The sequence below is a fragment of the Rutilus rutilus genome (genome assembly GCF_951802725.1).
Source record: "Rutilus rutilus genome assembly, chromosome: 13".
Lineage (NCBI taxonomy): Eukaryota > Metazoa > Chordata > Actinopteri > Cypriniformes > Leuciscidae > Rutilus > Rutilus rutilus.
In genome coordinates, this window is record NC_140218.1 from 23,664,736 (window position 1) to 23,682,566 (window position 17,831).

Sequence of the window (17,831 nt, forward strand, 5' to 3'; positions counted from 1 at the left end):
ATTAACAACAACAAAGGCCTACTAAATAGCTGATATTAACATGTTCATTGCATGTATGCAATGCGTAGGCTATATCTGTTCGATTCATTAGTTCTAAAAAGATGATTTTCTTATGTCATCTTTCTCCCTATCAACTCTCCCTTTATAATTATATTATAAGTGTGTTGGAACTAATAATTGTTTTGTTGTCAGATTCCTGCTTACGAAAATAGCTTTGCCTCAAGCGAGACACCACGGATGAATAGGGTAAAAAAAAAACACTAATAAATATCACACTTTCCCAGTAGATTGATTACATTAAGAATTGCAAACATTATTTGCATAACAAATTTTCTGTTAAAATATGCTAATTGTATATTTTAATTAATCTGATTAAATATGCACTAATTTGCATACATTTCCAGAACAGAAATCTGAGCACTGGATAAAGCCAGGTTCAAAATTGTTTTATTTTGTTGACATAGTCTAAGGTTTTTTTTTAAGAGGTAATTTTAGAAACCATGGAAATACTGTTAACAGCTAGAAATTTTTTTTTTTTAATTAAGAATGAAATGTTGTATAAATCAGGCAAATGATATGTGAACAAACCCCTTGTTCAAACCCATTGGAATATGTATAGGAATAAAACTAAAGTTTGGTGTAAATGCTATTCAAGCGGAGATTTCATTGAAACCGTGACAAAGATATGTATTGCAATTACGATCTGCAAATAGATAAAGTGCAATAAAATAAACACTTAAAAGTGTATTTTGAATGTTGACCAGTGCATAAAAATAAAACATTTTTTGCCTGTAGTGTCTTGCCTTACACAGATTAACTAATCTCTAGTCTGGTTAGGCTGGACTGTTTTGCTGGTTTTACTTCATACAGTTTTTGGTAGCCGAGTCACTTTTTTTCTTCTTTTGATCTTCAGAAAGATTCCCCTTTTCACAGATGCTACATAATGTTATATTTTAGAAAGAACATAAAGTGGTCAAGTATCCCACTTTGTTGAAATTGAAAGCATGGGTTTGGCATATTATTTGACCAGAAAAACAAGAGCAACGCATTCTTAACATTTTTATTCCAAATTAATTTCTGTGCAACTTGACATGATCATGCAAACATTTCCATTTAGGTGCTGTTTATTTATCATGTCCAAATAGCTTTTCAAATACACTGTGGACTTCAACTCAGTCCAGTTTAAAATCAGAAGGGTACAGGAACACAACTGTCTTCCTGAGCTGTTCTTCAGCTGGACTGTAATGACACTGTGATTTTCCAAAACACTGCAAATTATGAGCTCTGCAGCCTGAGCCTCTTCCGAGAAGGATGTAGACCGCTTAAAAAACACTTTTCAAGACTAGTGTTTGATATCTGAAAATCAGCATTTTATCTCTGCAGGCTGCAATTGCAACAACAACAACAAAAAACAAAAAAACTATCAGTTTTAGTTGACTTTCAGTAAGCATTAAACATTTCCAAAACCTCTGTGCCTTGCAGCATATTACAAAGAGCAAAAAAGAAAGGAAAGGTACTTGTCACAAGCTACACGACTCTTAAAAATCATCTGCTTTAATCATCTTCACTCCACAATCTGTGAACAAAAAGGTATGTTTGTTATGACTCACTTTTATTGTCTTCTTTTTCTTCCATTTATTCATTCTTAAAGGGCCAGTTCACCCAAAAATTCAAATTCCGTCATTTTCATTTTCTGATTTTGTAGGACTTTCTCTCTTCTTTGGAACATAAAAGAGGATATTTGGAGCTTTTTTGTCTAATTGGGTTCAGTTTTGTTGTGCCAATTCATTGACAGAAGTTTCATTTTTGGGTGATCTATCTATACAAGCATCTGAGATCAGTTTACTGTGTTACCTTGACAACATGAGTCTCTCGGGTGCGCACACGCAGCTTGTTGACCTGAGATTCGGCCATATCTGCCCTCTCCTCGGCCTCATCCAGCTCATTCTGGATCTTCTTGAACCGAGACATGTTGCAGTTGACCTGCTCCTCCTGCCATACAACAACGAGATACAATGCTCTGTAATCTTTAAAAAAATGGACAATGCCATATTGTTTGACAGGTCACACGATGAACAAAGTAAAATATTTTGTTACTGTCCAACACTGTACCATATTTTTATGTAATGAAAGACTGAATTACTGAGTTGATATTGCAAGGGAATGGAAAATACGTACGGCATCCTCAGCTTGTCTCTTGAAGCTCTTTACTTTTGCCTGTAATTTTTCAATCAGGTCTTGCATCCTCAGGAGAGTTTTCCTGTCCTCCTCAGTCTGCACAGAGAACACAAAGTCTTTTAGATGTGCTGGAGATGATGAGGCACACTGTTTTTCTGTTGCGTCACGTCTCCGTGAGTAATACCTGGTAAGTGAGCTCTTTGATCCTCCTCTCATATTTTCGCAATCCTTTTTGGAACTCTCCACTCTTCTTCTGCTCACACTCCAGCTCTCCCTCTAGCTCCCGCACCTGATGATTGAAATGTTCCCACAGATACAGATTAGTCCATAAAATACGTTATATTCATGTCTGCACCAAATGGCCTTTTTTTTTTCTTCTTCTGCTCACCCGAATTTCCATTTTCTGAATCTGTTTCTTTCCTCCCTTGAGAGCAATCTGCTCCGCCTCATCCAGACGCATCTGCAGGTCTTTGATGGTCTGCTCCATGTTCCTCTTCATCCTCTCCAGGTGACTGCTGGTGTCCTGCTCCTTCTTCAGCTCCTCCGCCATCATGGCTGCCTAATGATGGATATGTTTGGTTACAAGTTACAATATAAAACAGCACACTCAAAACAAGTGTGTCAGAGTGGTGCTTTATTGTTGTAATCAGAAAAATTAGATGCAATTTTGACATTTTCTGCCCATGCAAAACTTGCGGACAGTAGTAACTCACATCAGTTATGGCCTTCTTCGCCTTCTCTTCAGCACTTCGACACTCCTGCAGAGCGTCGTCCACTTCCCCAGATAGCATGGACAGGTCACCCTCGAGCTTCTTCTTGTGGTTCAACACTACCGTGTTCTGTAGAGATCAGTGGATCGTGAGGTAAAATCATGACGTTTGATTATTGATTATTTGTTTCGTTCATTTATCATACCTGAGCATGCAGCAGGTTCACTCTCTCACTGGACTCCAGAAGCTCGTGCTCAGCGACTTTACGCATGCGGTCTGTTTGTTCCACCATTGCGCGCAACTCCTCCAACTCTGCAGTTAGCAGGGTGTTTCTCCTTTCTGTGACTGCCACTTGCTCCTTTTGGTCCTCACACTGATGTACATAATCATCTAACTCTATTTGCAGTTCCTGAGAAGACACAACATTTGAATTTTTACACACTTAAATGTATGTTATACAGATTAGAAGGGATGCACTGATATAAAGATTCTGGCCAAAACAGATTAGCTGGTAATTATTTTTATGTTAAGCCTGATATTAAAATGTATACCATTTTGAGTAAATTAAAAATAAAACTTCAAAAACTAAATGCTTTAGGCATCACAACATTATGAAAACGGATATTCATTTTGGGATTTGCTAAAGATTACATTGAACAGTTTTATTAAAGTTGTTAAAATAGGGAACTGAGCACAATCAATTATACAATATCGTATTATTGTGCATCCCTAGAGATTATTTAAAGTTGTAGTTAAAGATTACTCTGTAGTTTAAATCTGCATACAGCCCTCCGATCTCACCTTGATTTGAAGCTGTAGGTTGCGCACCATTTTTTGAGACTCCACAGCCTGTCTGTTTGCGTGGTTCAGATGGATCTCCATCTCATTCATATCTCCTTCCATCTTTTTCTTCACCCTGACTGCCTCATTACGGGCCCTGGTTTCTGCTTCCAGAGTGGTCTGCATGGTGTCCAGAGTCCGCTGATGGTTTCGACTGCATAGGTAAATAGTCACGTGTTTTAATTAAATAGTGATATTTTAATAGTTTACTTTTTTTTATAGATATAAAAGAGTCCCTTACCGGAGATTGTCAATCTCTTCATCCCTCTCAGCAAGTTTCTTTTCAACCTCAGTCCTGGTCTGGCTAAGTTCCAGCTGGATGCGTAGGGTTTTACTCTCCTCGTGCTCCAGAGTGCCCTGAGTCACACAGGGTTAGCAACACATTAGCTTTTCACCCAAGTACATAATTATAAATGTCTGTTGGTGAGGTATCTCAGGTAATATTCCTCACCTCAGCCTCCTCCAGTGCTGCTTGAATGTTACTCTTCTCAAGGTCCAAAACCTTCTTCATCTGTTCAAGCTCATGGATGGTCTTGTTGCCTTGACTAATCTGATCAGTCAAGTCAATGATTTCCTCTGCAAAACAAAGGTCAGGTAAGGCTCATTTTGAAATACATTCTGGACCAAAATATAACCTCTCTTGATTAATATAAATGTGTGCAATTTCACAGATATATTCTTTCCTAAAGTCTATGTACAGTCTTTGTACCCTGCAGGTTCTTGTTCTCCCTTTTGATCGTCTCCAGCTGGTCAAGGGCTTCTTCATAGGAGTTTTTGAGTTTAAAGAGCTCTGTGCTGAGACTGCGGGACTCTTTCTGAGAGCCTTCCAGCTCGGCCTGTGTCTCCTCAAACTTCTGCCTCCACTCAGACAGCACCTGGACATAATAATAATAATAAAAATAGGTGGTAGTAGAAAATGAATAAAAACAATGCCTATCTGTACTTCTCATTAAATTAAATATTTAAATGTACTTTTTTGTCCTGACCTTATCAAAATTGCGTTGCTTTTTGTCCAGCACAACAGCCACAGCATTAGAGCGTTCCAGGTCAACCATCAAGTCCTCAATCTCAGTCTGCAGACGGTGCTTGGTCTTTTCCAGCGAGGCACATTTGGCATTGGAAGCTTCCACCGCCTCCTCAGAACTCTGGAGCCGTGCAACCAGCTTCTTCCTGAAGACAGATAAATCAGCTTTTTAAATAAAACAGTCATTCTTTTTGATAAGTGAACAAGACCCTATGTTACATTGGCTGAAGACAGAGTGGTCTCTTACTTGGCATCCTCTAGTTCATCGGTCCTCTGAATGGCATCAGTCTCATACTTTGTCCTCCACTGTGCAATCTCCGCATTGGCTTTAGACAGAGCACGCTGCAACTCGGATTTGGCCTCCTGCTCCTCCTCAAACTGCTCTCTCAAGAGCTCACAATCATGCCTGGATGACTGTACCGCATGCGCTAAACTGTTCTTTGCCTGGCACAAAGACACAAACACAATATAATATTAAATGTGATTCACTTGAGATGAATATATTGAATATATAAACACTACCAGTGAAACGTTTGGGGTCATTAAGAGTTTTTAAGAAGTCTCTTATGCTCTCCAAAGCTGCATTTATTTGATCAAATACAGTAAAAACAGTAATATTGTGAAATGCTTTTAGTTTAAAATAACTATTTTCTATTTTAATATAAAAAATGTACCTGTGATGGCTAAACTGAAATTTTCAGCAGCCATTACTCCAGTCTTTAGTGTCACTTTTGAGCAATTAAATGCATCCTTGCTGAATAAAAGTATTAATTTCTTTCCAAAATAAAATGATCCCAAACTTTTGAAAGGTAGGGTACAACGCTTTACCTGTCTGCCACAATAATGTAATGCTTCATGTCTTTCTTAAGCAAACATTGATATGCGATTAATTGTGGTGGCACAATTGTGTATGGCACAATGCATCCAATGTATCTAAAATCAGGCTCACTTTGCATTCTTCTTCTAGCTGTTTCTTCATCTCCTCCATGGTCTGGGTGAGACCACTCTTTGTTCGCTGCAGTTGCATGACCAGAACCTCTCTCTCTTCCAGTCTGCGGCCGACCTCGGCTGATAATTGTAAGAGTGAAAAGAGGGAACATCCGTTGGTACTTTACCAAGTGCCAGTTACTTTGTTCTTAAATTATTTGATCTCTGTGTTGGCACTTGTTTCTAAGAAAAAATGTGAATCATATTGTCTATAGGACACTTCCAATCATAATGTATAATATATTTCCAGCTCCTGATCTTTATTCCTTTTCAAAGTGTAGGACACTGACCACTTTCTGTCTGAGCCCGTGCTTTTTGAGAGGTGACATCCATTAGCTGCCTCTGGAGTTCCTCCGCCTTGGTTTTAGACTCGTTCAGCTGGTCCTCGTACATCCTGCACATTTTCTCTGTTGTGGCCTGCAAACATCAGTCTCTTTGTTAATTCCCTCACACTTCATTTGGTACTGTATATATAATATAAACTCTATGAATAGAAACATAATGGCATCTCAGAAACCATGTTAAGCACATTGAGATGTTTTACTTTGGCTCTGGAGAGATGTTCAAGGTTAGACGCCAAATCTTCAGACTCCATTCTGGCTTCTGCCTTTTCCTTTTCCAGCCTCTGTTTGACCCTCTGCAGGTTGTCCAGTTGCTCCCCCATCTCAGCCACAGTGTCCGCATGCTTTCTCCGTAGCATGGCCATGGTGGTTTCATGATGCAGAGAGGCTTCTTCCAGATCTCTTCGCATCTTTAAGAAGTCAGCCTCTCGCTTCTTGTTCATCTCGATCTGGGCAGCGGTAGCACCTCCTGCTTCCTCCAGACGTTCACTCAGCTCTTCCAGTTCCCTTGAAACATCACTGCGTTGTTTGTCCGACTTTATTCGAGCTGCTCTTTCCGCCTCAAGTTCCTCCTCAAGCTCTTCTATACGAGTCTGTAAACAGTTTACCATAATACTGTTAGATTAATAACTCATTATGCAAACACGTAATGTTCGGTCAGTAGCCAAATAATTACTTTACCTGTAATTCTTTTATTTTCTTCTGTAGTTGAATAACCAAGGCTTGCTCCTCTTCAATCTTTGCACCTATCTGAACCATTTCGAGGTCTTTCCTACAGAAAAGACCAAGTACAGATTTCATTAGAGAACATAATCTTACAGCATTTTTGTAGCACAGTACTTCCATTTAACATGACGACGACTGTGTAATGCTTATAAAATCTCACTTCTTTAGTCTGTCCTCTAGCTGCTGTTTGTTGTTCTCCAAATCCATGGATGACTCCATTGAAAGCTTCAGATCGGCCTCAAGCTTTCGCTTCACTCGCTCCAGATCCATACGCACTTTCTTCTCTTGCTCCAAAGAGCCCTCTAACTGTTCCAATTAACACATAATAATAAACAATGAGAAATGTATTACTCAACCATTTTGCTAGGTTACACTCTCGTGTAGGCTAATAAGCTTTTCATTTCCACTGTGCTGTGAATAAGGAGTTTCGGATTGCTACAGAGTTTGTCTCATAGGGTTTTACTGAGCCCACTTTATACTCACATCATCCACCTGCTGCTCAAGTTTGATCTTGGCCTTGGACAGCATGTTCACTTTGTTCTCCTCAGTCTGCAGGTCTTCCAGAGCCTGCTGATGTGCATCCTGGAGGGCTTTCTTCTCTTTAGTCAGCCTCAGGATGGATTCATCTAATGCAGCCATTTCCTCCACCAAGTTTTTCACCTGAGTCAACCAGAGAGAACTAGGTAGTTAATCAGTGCATTAGAGGAACTAACGTAGACCACGTTGCCCCATCCATGAACATATCAGTGTTACCTTGTTCTCAGTGGCATGCTTTTCCTTCTCCACCTTGGCTAGAGTAATCTCCAGGTCATCTAGGTCTTTTTTCAGCTCAATACACTCATCCTCAAGTTTGCGTTTCTTGGCCAGGATGGTGGCATTAACCTCCTCTTCATCCTCCAGCCTCTCCATCAGCTCCTTAATTTTCCCCTCCATCTGGATCTTAGCCTTGATCAGCAGGTTACAGCGGTCTTCAGCATCAGCCAGATTATCCTGTTCCTGGGGTCAGAATGTAAAGATGAGTTCTTTCCATCTTTCCTTTGACTAGTGTTTGATGCATAAAAGCAAGCAAAATATGATTGCTATTAACTTTGATTCTGAATCTTAACTTCTTGTTTCATTGGTATGATCCACTCTTGCACTCACCGCTTGAAGTTGTAAGGAGAGGTCATTTTTCTCTTGCACCAAAGAGATCTGTTTCTCCTCAAACTCCTTCCTCTTCACCTCAGACCTCTCAAGAGCCTCCTTTAGCTTCTGGAACTCCTCCTTCAGTGTAGCCAGCTCCTTCTCTGTAGCTGCGCTCCTCAGCAGGGGTTTGATCTTGAAGAACAGACACATCCATGGCCAGTTCTTGACTGCGTAAAAGGCACGGATGTTCCACTGAATCACCATCAGAGCTTCCCTGAGTGAAGATAATCAGATAGTGGATCAGTGACATACTGTATATGGCTTTCCACGATAAAGAAAAGGAAAAATCGTGTTTAAACACAAATGCTAAGTTCTCAGAAATGTACTATTTATATGTTGGTTTCATATGGTTCTAAAAACTTTTATACAATTAAAATAAAAAGTTTAAATATACTGATCCCAAAAATGTCATCTTGTTTAATCATAAAGTAAAATATAACACATCTTCCTTACATCTAAGTACATGTGAGTGTACATCTTAATCATTATATATAGATTATTTCAAGGTAAAAAAAATAACAAAAAATGAATTACTAATCAATAAAATAATTTTAACCTTTTAACCTGTATGTTGAGTGCACTTTTAACTATTAACCTGCATGTTGGGTGCACCACCAAAAAAAATTAAAGGGAATTTTATGTCCCCTAATTTTCATCGTAGAGGTGCTGTATGACTGTAAGTCAATGTGTGTATGACTTGCATGTTAAACATATATTTTTAAATAAATAGATCCATGAAAAATTAGCATAATGTCATTGAGCCTGGTGGTGCTGGTATATATGGAGTTGTCTAGGAAATATTTTGGACTACACAAAACATTGGGTAAATACATTACAATGTTTCAATATAAGATACATACTAGGAATGTCCCAAACAAGTTTTTTGTGCCCCCAAAACGATCCGAGTATCTGCAGATAGCATGTTCAGATCCTATACTTGTAATTTCCTAGTACTTGGTGCTCACTTAAAGTACACTACAATCAATCCAATATATACAGGGCTGTGCAGAGAGTTTCTCAGGGGCAGGGTCTCAAATGTAAAAAAAGGGGCATTTATCAGTAGAGTAACTCCAATGTAACAATTACTAAAGTAATTATATATAAATAAATATGTATATGTATGTATATGTATGTATATATATCATGCACACACACTTGAGCTTATTCTTTTCCTTTTAATGACGGTTGGCAAACCCACTTGGGTGCATTCCGCTACCTACTGCACGGCACCAGCGTGACAGCTGATGTAAAATTAAGGATCAGGCTTAGGATAGGCGATACGATCAATAAAGAAAAATGCTTAATCGGCCCCAATATCGATCCTTCAGATCGGCTCAGGACATCTTTAATACATACTGTAAGAGGATCAAGATGAAGCCTTTTACACTCTCTCAAAACTCCTTGTGTCCAAGGATAAAACAACCCGTATCCATTTTGTAGCCTGCACCTCAAACTCCCTGCCCCTGTTGTTCTAAATTAGCTCAGTATGTCTAGCACCAAATAGGGCCAGGCTGCCACACGCCATTGTTTCGTGTGTTCTAAATCAGTAATCCCACTGTGATACTGAGCATGCCTAAAGAGTAAATCAATTCCGCATTGCTGAAGCGGCAACACAATCAGGAACAGTCAAAGGTCAGGCAGAGGTTGTTGATTATCTAAAGCTGAACCCTTCTGAAGAAACAAGAGGACTTAATGTCCTGTCACCTGGGATGGCATTTCAGCAGTTTTCAGCCTGCTCCCAGCTATATCCATTCTGGACAAAAGAAGGTTATTTATATTAAAGATCGGAGGGGGCACTCTGGTAAGGAACCGTCAACAACTGGTATGTGCGCTGTTTGCGGGATATATGACCCACCTCCACACCTGCTTTTGTAAATGCCATTTTGGGTGGAGGGGGTTTAACTGGCTTTTTCTGTATTGACCACACACACACACACACACACAAAACAAACGGACACACGCCAGACACACGCCACAACATAGTCCGCATACACTTCAGACATTCCTCCCATAGATTTACAGGCTCATAGGCCTACACGCACTCTCAACAGTTTATCGACATGTTTAGAAAGGGCTTAAGGATGCGATATCTGCAATCTGACACCTTTTACAGTCAGTGAGTAACAGCAAAACTATTTGCGTTTGGCTATTTAGATGCTTTATGACTATTGTCATGGTTTGGACATCCAAATAGCACATACTTCTCTTTCATCATCCTTCTGCGCTCCATTTGCATGAGTTTTCCCCTGCAGAAGGCCTGCAGCAAGGTGAGGATCTTAGACAGACGTTCGTCTCTCATGTCCTCCAGATGGCCAAGAAGTCCCGCCTTAAAGAAAACCTGAAGGAGGACAGATTCACAGGTCAGTGTAGCCTAGGATGAGTTTTAAGTAACTGAAAATACAGTAGTGGGCATGATAGGAGTGAAAGAGAACAATTTCATGAACCTTGCTGTGGCCAAACTTGTACTGTGTGTGGTCGATATCCAGAGACCCAAGCAACTTTTCTACAGCTTTCCTGCTGTCCACATATGTGTCCTCTGGGATGGCCAAAGGGTTCAGGATACGGTAGCTGGTAAATCATGATGGTTTAGTTAAATATCTTTATTCATCTTTCTATTGGGGTTGTGCACCATTCAAAATTTACTTGAGAATGGCTTTTAAATTGTTACATTTTAATACAAGAAAGTAGAATTAAAGTAGTGAAAATCAAGGAGATAGATAGATAGATAGATAGATAGATAGATAGATAGATAGATAGATATTATACTCTACACTACATCCCCAGAATGCATTACCTGTGTTAAATCTTAATTTAATTACCATTCACTAAAATGATCTTCCTGTCATTCCAACATTATCCAGTCTCTTGTGCCCCTAATTACAAGTGTGACCTATGAAGAAAAACTCACCGCTGTTTGAACTCTGCATAGAGAATCCGGTTGGGAAATCCCTTCCTGCAAATGCGGATTCCTTCAAGAACACCATTGCAGCGAAGCTGGTGCAGAACCAGAAATGGCTCCATCATCCCTATCAGAAACAAGAACAGAAACTGAAGACTGATGGTGTGTTTACGGTTGGTTTATGGACATCTTATAGCATAACAAATGGTTTTATCCTCAACACTGAATTTTTTGTACCTGGGGTCTTTGACTCATTGGGGATAATGCAGCGCACAAAATGAGGCTGAGTGCTTCTCAAATTAGTCATCAACTTGTTTAGATTCTCCTAGAGTGATATAGAAGGAAAGGTCATTATGCAATATGATAAGATTTAAACAAATTTTAAATCAGCTCACAGTCTCCATGCTTGCAACTACTGGGTCAGATCTTACCTGCGTCTTTGCATCTGCAGCTGGTGAAAGCTGAGCCAGCACAGACTTAAAGTGATGTTCATGGGTCAGATTACCTAAACATCACTGCAAGTCTTAACTGGCTCACTTTCCAACACCATTTCCAATATCTAACATTTGCATATTTTTAAAGAAGTGACAAATTGCTTTTCTGGTGCATTTAGATATAACGTCATTTGATATCACACAGTATACCTATAGAAAATACATAATCTCTCCTCACTCTTACCCACCTTATGCAGCTGGGACACTGTTTGGAATGAAGCACCTTTCTTCCTCTTCTCTCTGCCCCCTGGCTTTGCTTCTGTACCTGTAACAATACGTGTAAAACACATACCTCAGTACAATCTGGCCAAGTGGAATCATCTTTTTAATATCAGTTGTATAAATATACACCTGAATCTAAACTGATGAAGTTCTCGAAGAGGATTGCCATTAACTTGTTGGATGATCTCTGGAAGATTCCCACCACTGTTTCATTTAGAGGATCTCTGTTTTTGTCAAGCCATCCATTGATGTTGTACGGCACCTGACAACATACATGCATGTGAATTTATATTATATGTTCAGTTAATTATAGTGATCAAGTGATTTATCCTTTGCCACTCTTGAGCTATCACCATTGTACCATTAAGCAAGGCACTTAACCTCAACTTGCTCCAGACAATCCCCGTTACTTAAATGGTGCCATTCTATGGCAGCATTGCATACTGTAAATTGCTTAACAAATTCCAATGGCTCTAGTAATGCGGCTTATAAAGAGTCTATTATTGTATGCTATGGTAAATATGTATGTGAATATGATGTTATTTTCACTCACCACTCCAGCGTAGTGCACCAGCTCAAAGTGAGTGTCATATTTGCGTTTTTTGTCTGGCCTCGGTTTCAGGAAGTTGGGAGACTTGCCAAGGTGATTATCGTAGAGTTTAGCTTTGAAGCTGCTCTCTGTGGATTTAGGGAACATGCACTCCTCCTCCAGAATAGACAGTATACCCAACGGCTGCAAACAACACAAGAAGGATGTAACAGCTAGAGTTGCTTAGTATTATCTTATACAAACTTACACATGCTTTCACAGAGTTGTATGTAATTCTATATCAACCTTCTCAATGAGGTCAATGCAGGCTTGCAGGTCTAATCCAAAGTCTATGAAAGTCCACTCTATGCCCTCAGTCTTATACTCCTCCTGTTCTAGGATGAACATGTGATGGTTGAAAAACTGTTGCAGTTTCTCATTGGTGAAGTTGATGCACATTTGCTCAAAGTTGTTGAACTGTTTAGGGAAATAGAAGAGAAAGAGTTATTCAAATAAGGTACAATGAGTGCTGAATAATGTGTATGGGTGGGTATAAGTGTACATTTCCTGAATCAGTTCTAAATAAGTTCACGATTCAATCTGATTGTGATTTAATGTTATAGTCCACTTTAGACATTCATTCTACTAACTATAAGTAACTTTGCAACTTCATGTCAACTACAAGTCATTAGAATATTAGTAGACAGTCTGCTTAATATCTGCTAACACTTTATTTTGATGGTTTCCAACAGGCATTCTACTGACTATAAGTAGCTTTTCAAGTACATCAACTTTATCATTAAAAATAATTGGACTACATTGTTTGCAATGCCTATTTTTGATTCACTACCAAGAACCAGTACATAAGAGTCAATGAATCATTGAAAAGTGGTGCAGGAACCACTTCCACAGGGTAAAAAAAGAGCTTTTAAGAATCAAATTTGTGTCAATCAAATGAATATCCATGAGAAAATCCATATTTTTACTCAGCCCTAATTTTGTGTCTTTAAGATCCACATCTGATGTGCAGACAGTGGTAAGGAGTGATGCAAAGCAATATACAAGCAATTTACAAATATTCAAACTGACTTACCTCAAAGATCTCAAAGCCTGCTATGTCCAGCACTCCTATGAAGAACTGACGGGGGATGGCCGTGTATAGGGTTTTATTGATTCTGCTCACCAGCCATTTAAACATGCGGTCATACGTGGCTTTGGCCAAAGCACCAACAGCATAGGTCACCTGTCATGACACAAAAGCACAAATACTCTCACTGCTTGGTGATATTAAATAGCGTGGATACTAATTCAACATTTACTGACCAAACTGACCTGTTCAACTGTCTGTCCTTTGACAATGTACTCATTGCCCACTTTCACTCTAGGGTGAAGCAGTCCTTTTATGAGGTCAGCTGAACTGATCCCCATGAGATAGGAGGCTTTGTCTGCACCTGAGTAACAAAATCACAGCGCTTAGCCAAACCAAGATGCTGACTGAGACGTTGGCCTTGCTTATGACAGAATCCCTCTTACTTTCAGTGCCATCTGCCTCTGCTTGCTCCTCTCTCTGCCGCACTTTGAACTTCATGTTGCCAAAGTGCATGATGGCACCGACTATCTTGTAACAGCCATACTTCTCCTCAGGAGTGAAACCAAGGGTGTCCATTGCATGCTAGAGAGGAAGGTAAGCAAATTGCATTATAGGTGAGTGGTCATTCTGTGTTTATGTGGAATAATTAGCATCTAGGTATCTCTTTGCAGTGTTCTCCATCATACAAGTACTTACATCAGTTGCAAGCAGCTCATCTCCATCGTCCATGTTGTCAACAGTTACAACACCCTGCGAGCAGAAGTGGTAGTCAAAGGGATTTGATGACACCAGCAGCATGTCTGTATAACACATGAAAGAGGTTTGGTTTTTAAGTCACACAGTGCACTGAGGATGGAATTCTGCTGGCATTTTAACATCTTTACTTGATATATACTCAGTTCTTTAGCTTAAATAGTAGCCATGCTGTATGTGTTTCCTCTGAATACCTAGGAGTTCTGGTTTCCTTTGCGAGAGGATCTGGTAGTAGATGTGGTAGCTTCTCTCTCCAGTTTGCTGAAAAATCACTCTAGATTTTTCCAGAAGATCTAAAGAGAATATGAAATGGAACAGGATTTGAAGGAATAACAATATATATAATCTATTAACAGTATTATTTTTCAAATCAGCTTACAGATGTCAATGTCAGAAGACGCAAGTTTCCCTGTAGGAGCAAAATGGATTCGTATGAATTTACCCTGTGTTAAAGAGAGGAGAAAAAAAGTAAAACAGAGAACGATACTGAAAGAAAGTGAGATGTTGTGCTCATCTTATGACGTTTACTCACAAAGCGGGATGAGTTGTCATTCCTCAGGGTTTTTGCATTGCCGAAAGCTTCCATAGCGGGGTTGGCCTCAATTATCTGATCCTCTAATGTACCCTATTTACGTTGAAAACAGAGAAATGTGTGAGTTTATAATCGAACACTAAAGTTATATCTATGAGTAGGACAGAACAAACTAATGAAAAATGAAAATGAAATTATCTGTCATGATTGAGGGGAAAATAGATGAAATCAGGTATTTTTTTCTGAAAAAGTGAAAAAGGAGCTTATAATGTTAAAAACAAAAGACAAAATGAGAGACATTGCAAAAAGGGGAATGGGCAATGTAAAGAGTGGTATAAAAAGGGTTTATAAAATCATACTGGAACGGGAAAACAAAACTCTGAGGGTCACTCCTTATCGGTTAAAAGGATGTCTGTGAATTCAAAAGGAATAGATAAACATTTAGACGTGATTAAAAATCCCAAAAAACAAGATGTAGAGGAACAAAAGTAAGACTCGCAGGGAGACAAAACCAAGGGATAAGGATGGGTGATGACAAAAAAAAAGCAGAGAAATTTCTGCCCTTACTCCTTTTTTGCCCCCTGCTTCACCAAGAGCAGCTATAATGGCAAAATACTGAATTACGCGTTTCGTGTTGACAGTTTTGCCAGCACCGGATTCTCCGCTAGGCATGGACAAAATTCATGTGAAATATACATGAAACATTATTAAATCCAAGAAGAAAGATTGAAAAAGAAAAAAGAAAACTCTTCAAAATGACAAAAACCCATTTTTTTATACCGCTTCGTGATTAAATAATGAGCAAAAAGGATTTCAGATCATTCTGACCTAATAGTTGTAGAACAGAACGTCGTGGTGGAAGGTTACTTACGTGATAAGCATTGACTGGTTTTCACGATCTACAAGGAAAAAAAGTTTACTGAGTACATGGTAAAGAATAAAGAATGCATTATCTTTGCAATTCAGAATCAAAACAAATGCAACATTTAAGGCCTGTGTGAAATAGAGATCAAAAGTGAAATATGTTTCAGACCATACTTTTTAGCATGTCATTGTAGGCATTGTCTGCTATGGAATAGATGTGAGGCGGAACATCTGAGCGACGCTTTCCCTTATACGCTGCAACCACTTCAGGAGAATAGACAGGAAGCCATTTATACGGGTTAACTGTCACACAAAACAGCCCTGAATATGTCTGTGGACAGACAGAAAAGAACACGCATGAAGACTGAGAACCCCTAAAATGATCCAAAAAGCTATGAAGAACATCGAAGAAACAGATATCTTGATTCTCGAGTTATTTTTAAAACTTTTTTAAACAGTAAATGATAAAGTCGTGTCTCACATAGATCATCCAGAAACTGTAGCGACGTCTGAGGTTGAAAAGAACAGAGGCCTCATTGAGGTGCGTGAGCATGGCCATGTCTTCAATCATGTCAAACTTCGGGGGATTCATCTGCTGAATGTCATCCTCTTTCACAGTTAACATCTGTCAGGATTAGATTAAAGAATTTAATCACCACCTTGTGATACATTTTCTTTTTCCACTGCAGAATGAATGTAGTCACTTGAATGACAATTGTAGAAACATGCGAAATTGGCCTGCTGAGCTTAACTATTTGCTATAAATACAATACAATACACACACAAAAAAATCAGCCCACAGACAACATCAGCATTGGTATACACTGCAATAAAAAAATAACAATTATAATTCTCTAGTGAAAACACCTAAAACAAATACTTAAATGTATGTTTCTTTATCTGTTTTTTCCCCAATTTTTTTTTTAAGCATAAGCTTTTTGCTTAAAACAAGAAAAAAAATTGCCAATGAGGTAAGAAAGATCTTCTCAAAAATTGTCTCTTGTAAGAATGTAGATAAAATACTGCAAAATAAGACAAAAGTTGTGATTAATATTTTTTGCAGTGTGGTCACAGAAAAAACAAGGGCAGTTTAAGCTTCACTGACCATTCCATCTTTGGTCTCCACCATGACTTTGTCTCCATCGGTATCTTTGATCTCCACCTCAATGTAGGCTTCATTCTCATCTGGAATATAAACACGTTTCTTCCCTGCACACAGAAGTATTTGTCACTTCTTAATTGAACTGCCAGACAGGTAACATTACAAACCATGGTATGCATGCAACACCAATTAAACATAATACTATTATTATTACATTAATTTATAATTTAGGTTATAGCCTAATATAAATATATATTGCATTTATTTACATTTAAAATAAACTAAATTGCGTGTTATGTCAAGATATCTATGCGTTTTCACATGCACAATACATGCTCATCTTAATGTGTAACTCGTTCCGAACTGGATAGGATTTAAAATTAATTATTTGAATTTTGATAGGATTCTGCACCAATAATAGTAAAAAAAAAAAAAAAAAAAAAGGATAGGACACAAATAGGACGTCTGACAGTACCATCAAACGCATGGGACTGCGCAGCGAGTTGTTCCAGGTTGGTTTTACGCAGGAATGTGGCCGCATCTCCGAATTCCCCCAATTCCATAAAGCGGGACATGATTAACGCTTCCGGTCCCGGACCTGCACTCAAACACCTGTAACGTCGTAGAAACTTTGTTAGAAAAAAAAAAAGATTTTCTCTTCTTTGTTTTGTTTCACATAGGCATTTGTTGAAAAAAGTCAATCTCTAATCCACAATCTTGGTGAGTATTTGTGTACAAAAACCTTGAATTCTTCAAAACGGTCACATACAAGGCACGGCGCACTATCCAAACAGCGCTGTGGAAAGCACATGCATTTGAGTACTGACCTCAGTAATGTCTAAACGGGTTGGCCTCGGAAGAAGTGGCCTGGTCCTCTTTTATTGTTCCCCTCAAGGTCAGAGTTGGGGAGATATGTCAGATATTCCCATGTGTCCGTGTGTGTTCAGTTGCTCATTGGCTGCGCGTCCGTGCGGTCCGTCCCTGCGCGATCACAAAAGGCAAACAGGTTTGACGAACCGTACTGTAAGGGGTTATTTTTAAAACAACATTGTTGTTGCTTGTGATTAATGTGCTGCTGTCCAGAGGTTAAATGCACGACCTCTCTCTATTTCTTTAAAGTTTTCAATTATGTTATGGGCAAAAAATGATAAGTAAAAAAAACCAAAAACAATACGGCTTTGGAGAGTTTTGACCCTTTATTGAGGCCTGAACCCCCATATGGAAGTGAAAACAAAAGATTCGTTTTTTGTGTGTGTGTGTGTGTGTGTGTGTGTGTGTGTGTGTGTAAATATACGGAATTTTCTAACAATAATTCTGTAAACCAAAAAGTTAGATTATAAGTTAAATTGACGCTT

At 38.9% G+C, this 17,831-nt stretch overlaps 1 protein-coding gene across 3 annotated transcripts; it reads right to left on the reverse strand.

The window, feature by feature from the left end:
• Positions 1–1,043: 1,043 nt before the first annotated feature.
• myh7bb (myosin, heavy chain 7B, cardiac muscle, beta b) lies at positions 1,044–17,444 on the reverse strand. 3 transcript variants are annotated; one of them, XM_084428771.1, is made up of 43 exons: positions 17,304–17,368; positions 16,952–17,088; positions 16,480–16,583; positions 15,856–15,999; positions 15,549–15,705; positions 15,382–15,409; positions 15,078–15,174; positions 14,511–14,603; positions 14,358–14,421; positions 14,173–14,271; positions 13,922–14,025; positions 13,669–13,807; positions 13,468–13,586; positions 13,229–13,378; positions 12,442–12,612; positions 12,160–12,339; positions 11,736–11,868; positions 11,573–11,649; positions 11,128–11,215; positions 10,900–11,017; positions 10,436–10,559; positions 10,193–10,329; positions 7,950–8,205; positions 7,560–7,802; positions 7,290–7,466; positions 6,967–7,112; positions 6,762–6,852; positions 6,284–6,673; positions 6,030–6,156; positions 5,702–5,820; positions 5,000–5,196; positions 4,715–4,898; positions 4,438–4,603; positions 4,180–4,304; positions 3,970–4,085; positions 3,690–3,882; positions 3,094–3,297; positions 2,892–3,017; positions 2,567–2,737; positions 2,363–2,467; positions 2,179–2,274; positions 1,855–1,992; positions 1,045–1,576 (listed from the first exon to the last, which is right to left on the reverse strand). In XM_084428771.1, exons 2-43 carry the CDS (start codon positions 17,049–17,051, stop codon positions 1,565–1,567), a joined length of 5,808 nt encoding a protein of 1,935 aa, XP_084284897.1. In that variant the 5' UTR covers positions 17,052–17,088; positions 17,304–17,368; the 3' UTR covers positions 1,045–1,564. The 3 variants fall into 3 exon arrangements, with proteins under 3 accessions (XP_084284899.1, XP_084284897.1, XP_084284898.1); XM_084428772.1 differs by having other exon boundaries at positions 17,219–17,331; XM_084428773.1 differs by lacking the exon at positions 15,078–15,174 and having other exon boundaries at positions 1,044–1,576; positions 17,304–17,444.
• Between the last annotated feature and the right edge of the window lie 387 nt (positions 17,445–17,831).

Excerpts from the sequence above, each read along its gene's own strand:
- myh7bb (XM_084428771.1), bottom strand. The coding sequence starts at position 17,051 with ATGTCCCGCTTTATGGAATTGGGGGAATTCGGAGATGCGGCCACATTC. Across the intron at positions 7,113-7,289 it reads TTGAGCAGCAGGTGGATGAT|TTAGAGGGCTCTTTGGAGCA; the intron begins GTGAGTATAAAG and ends TAATTGGAACAG. Across the intron at positions 6,157-6,283 it reads AACATCTCTCCAGAGCCAAA|GCCACAACAGAGAAAATGTG; the intron begins GTAAAACATCTC and ends TGATGTTTGCAG.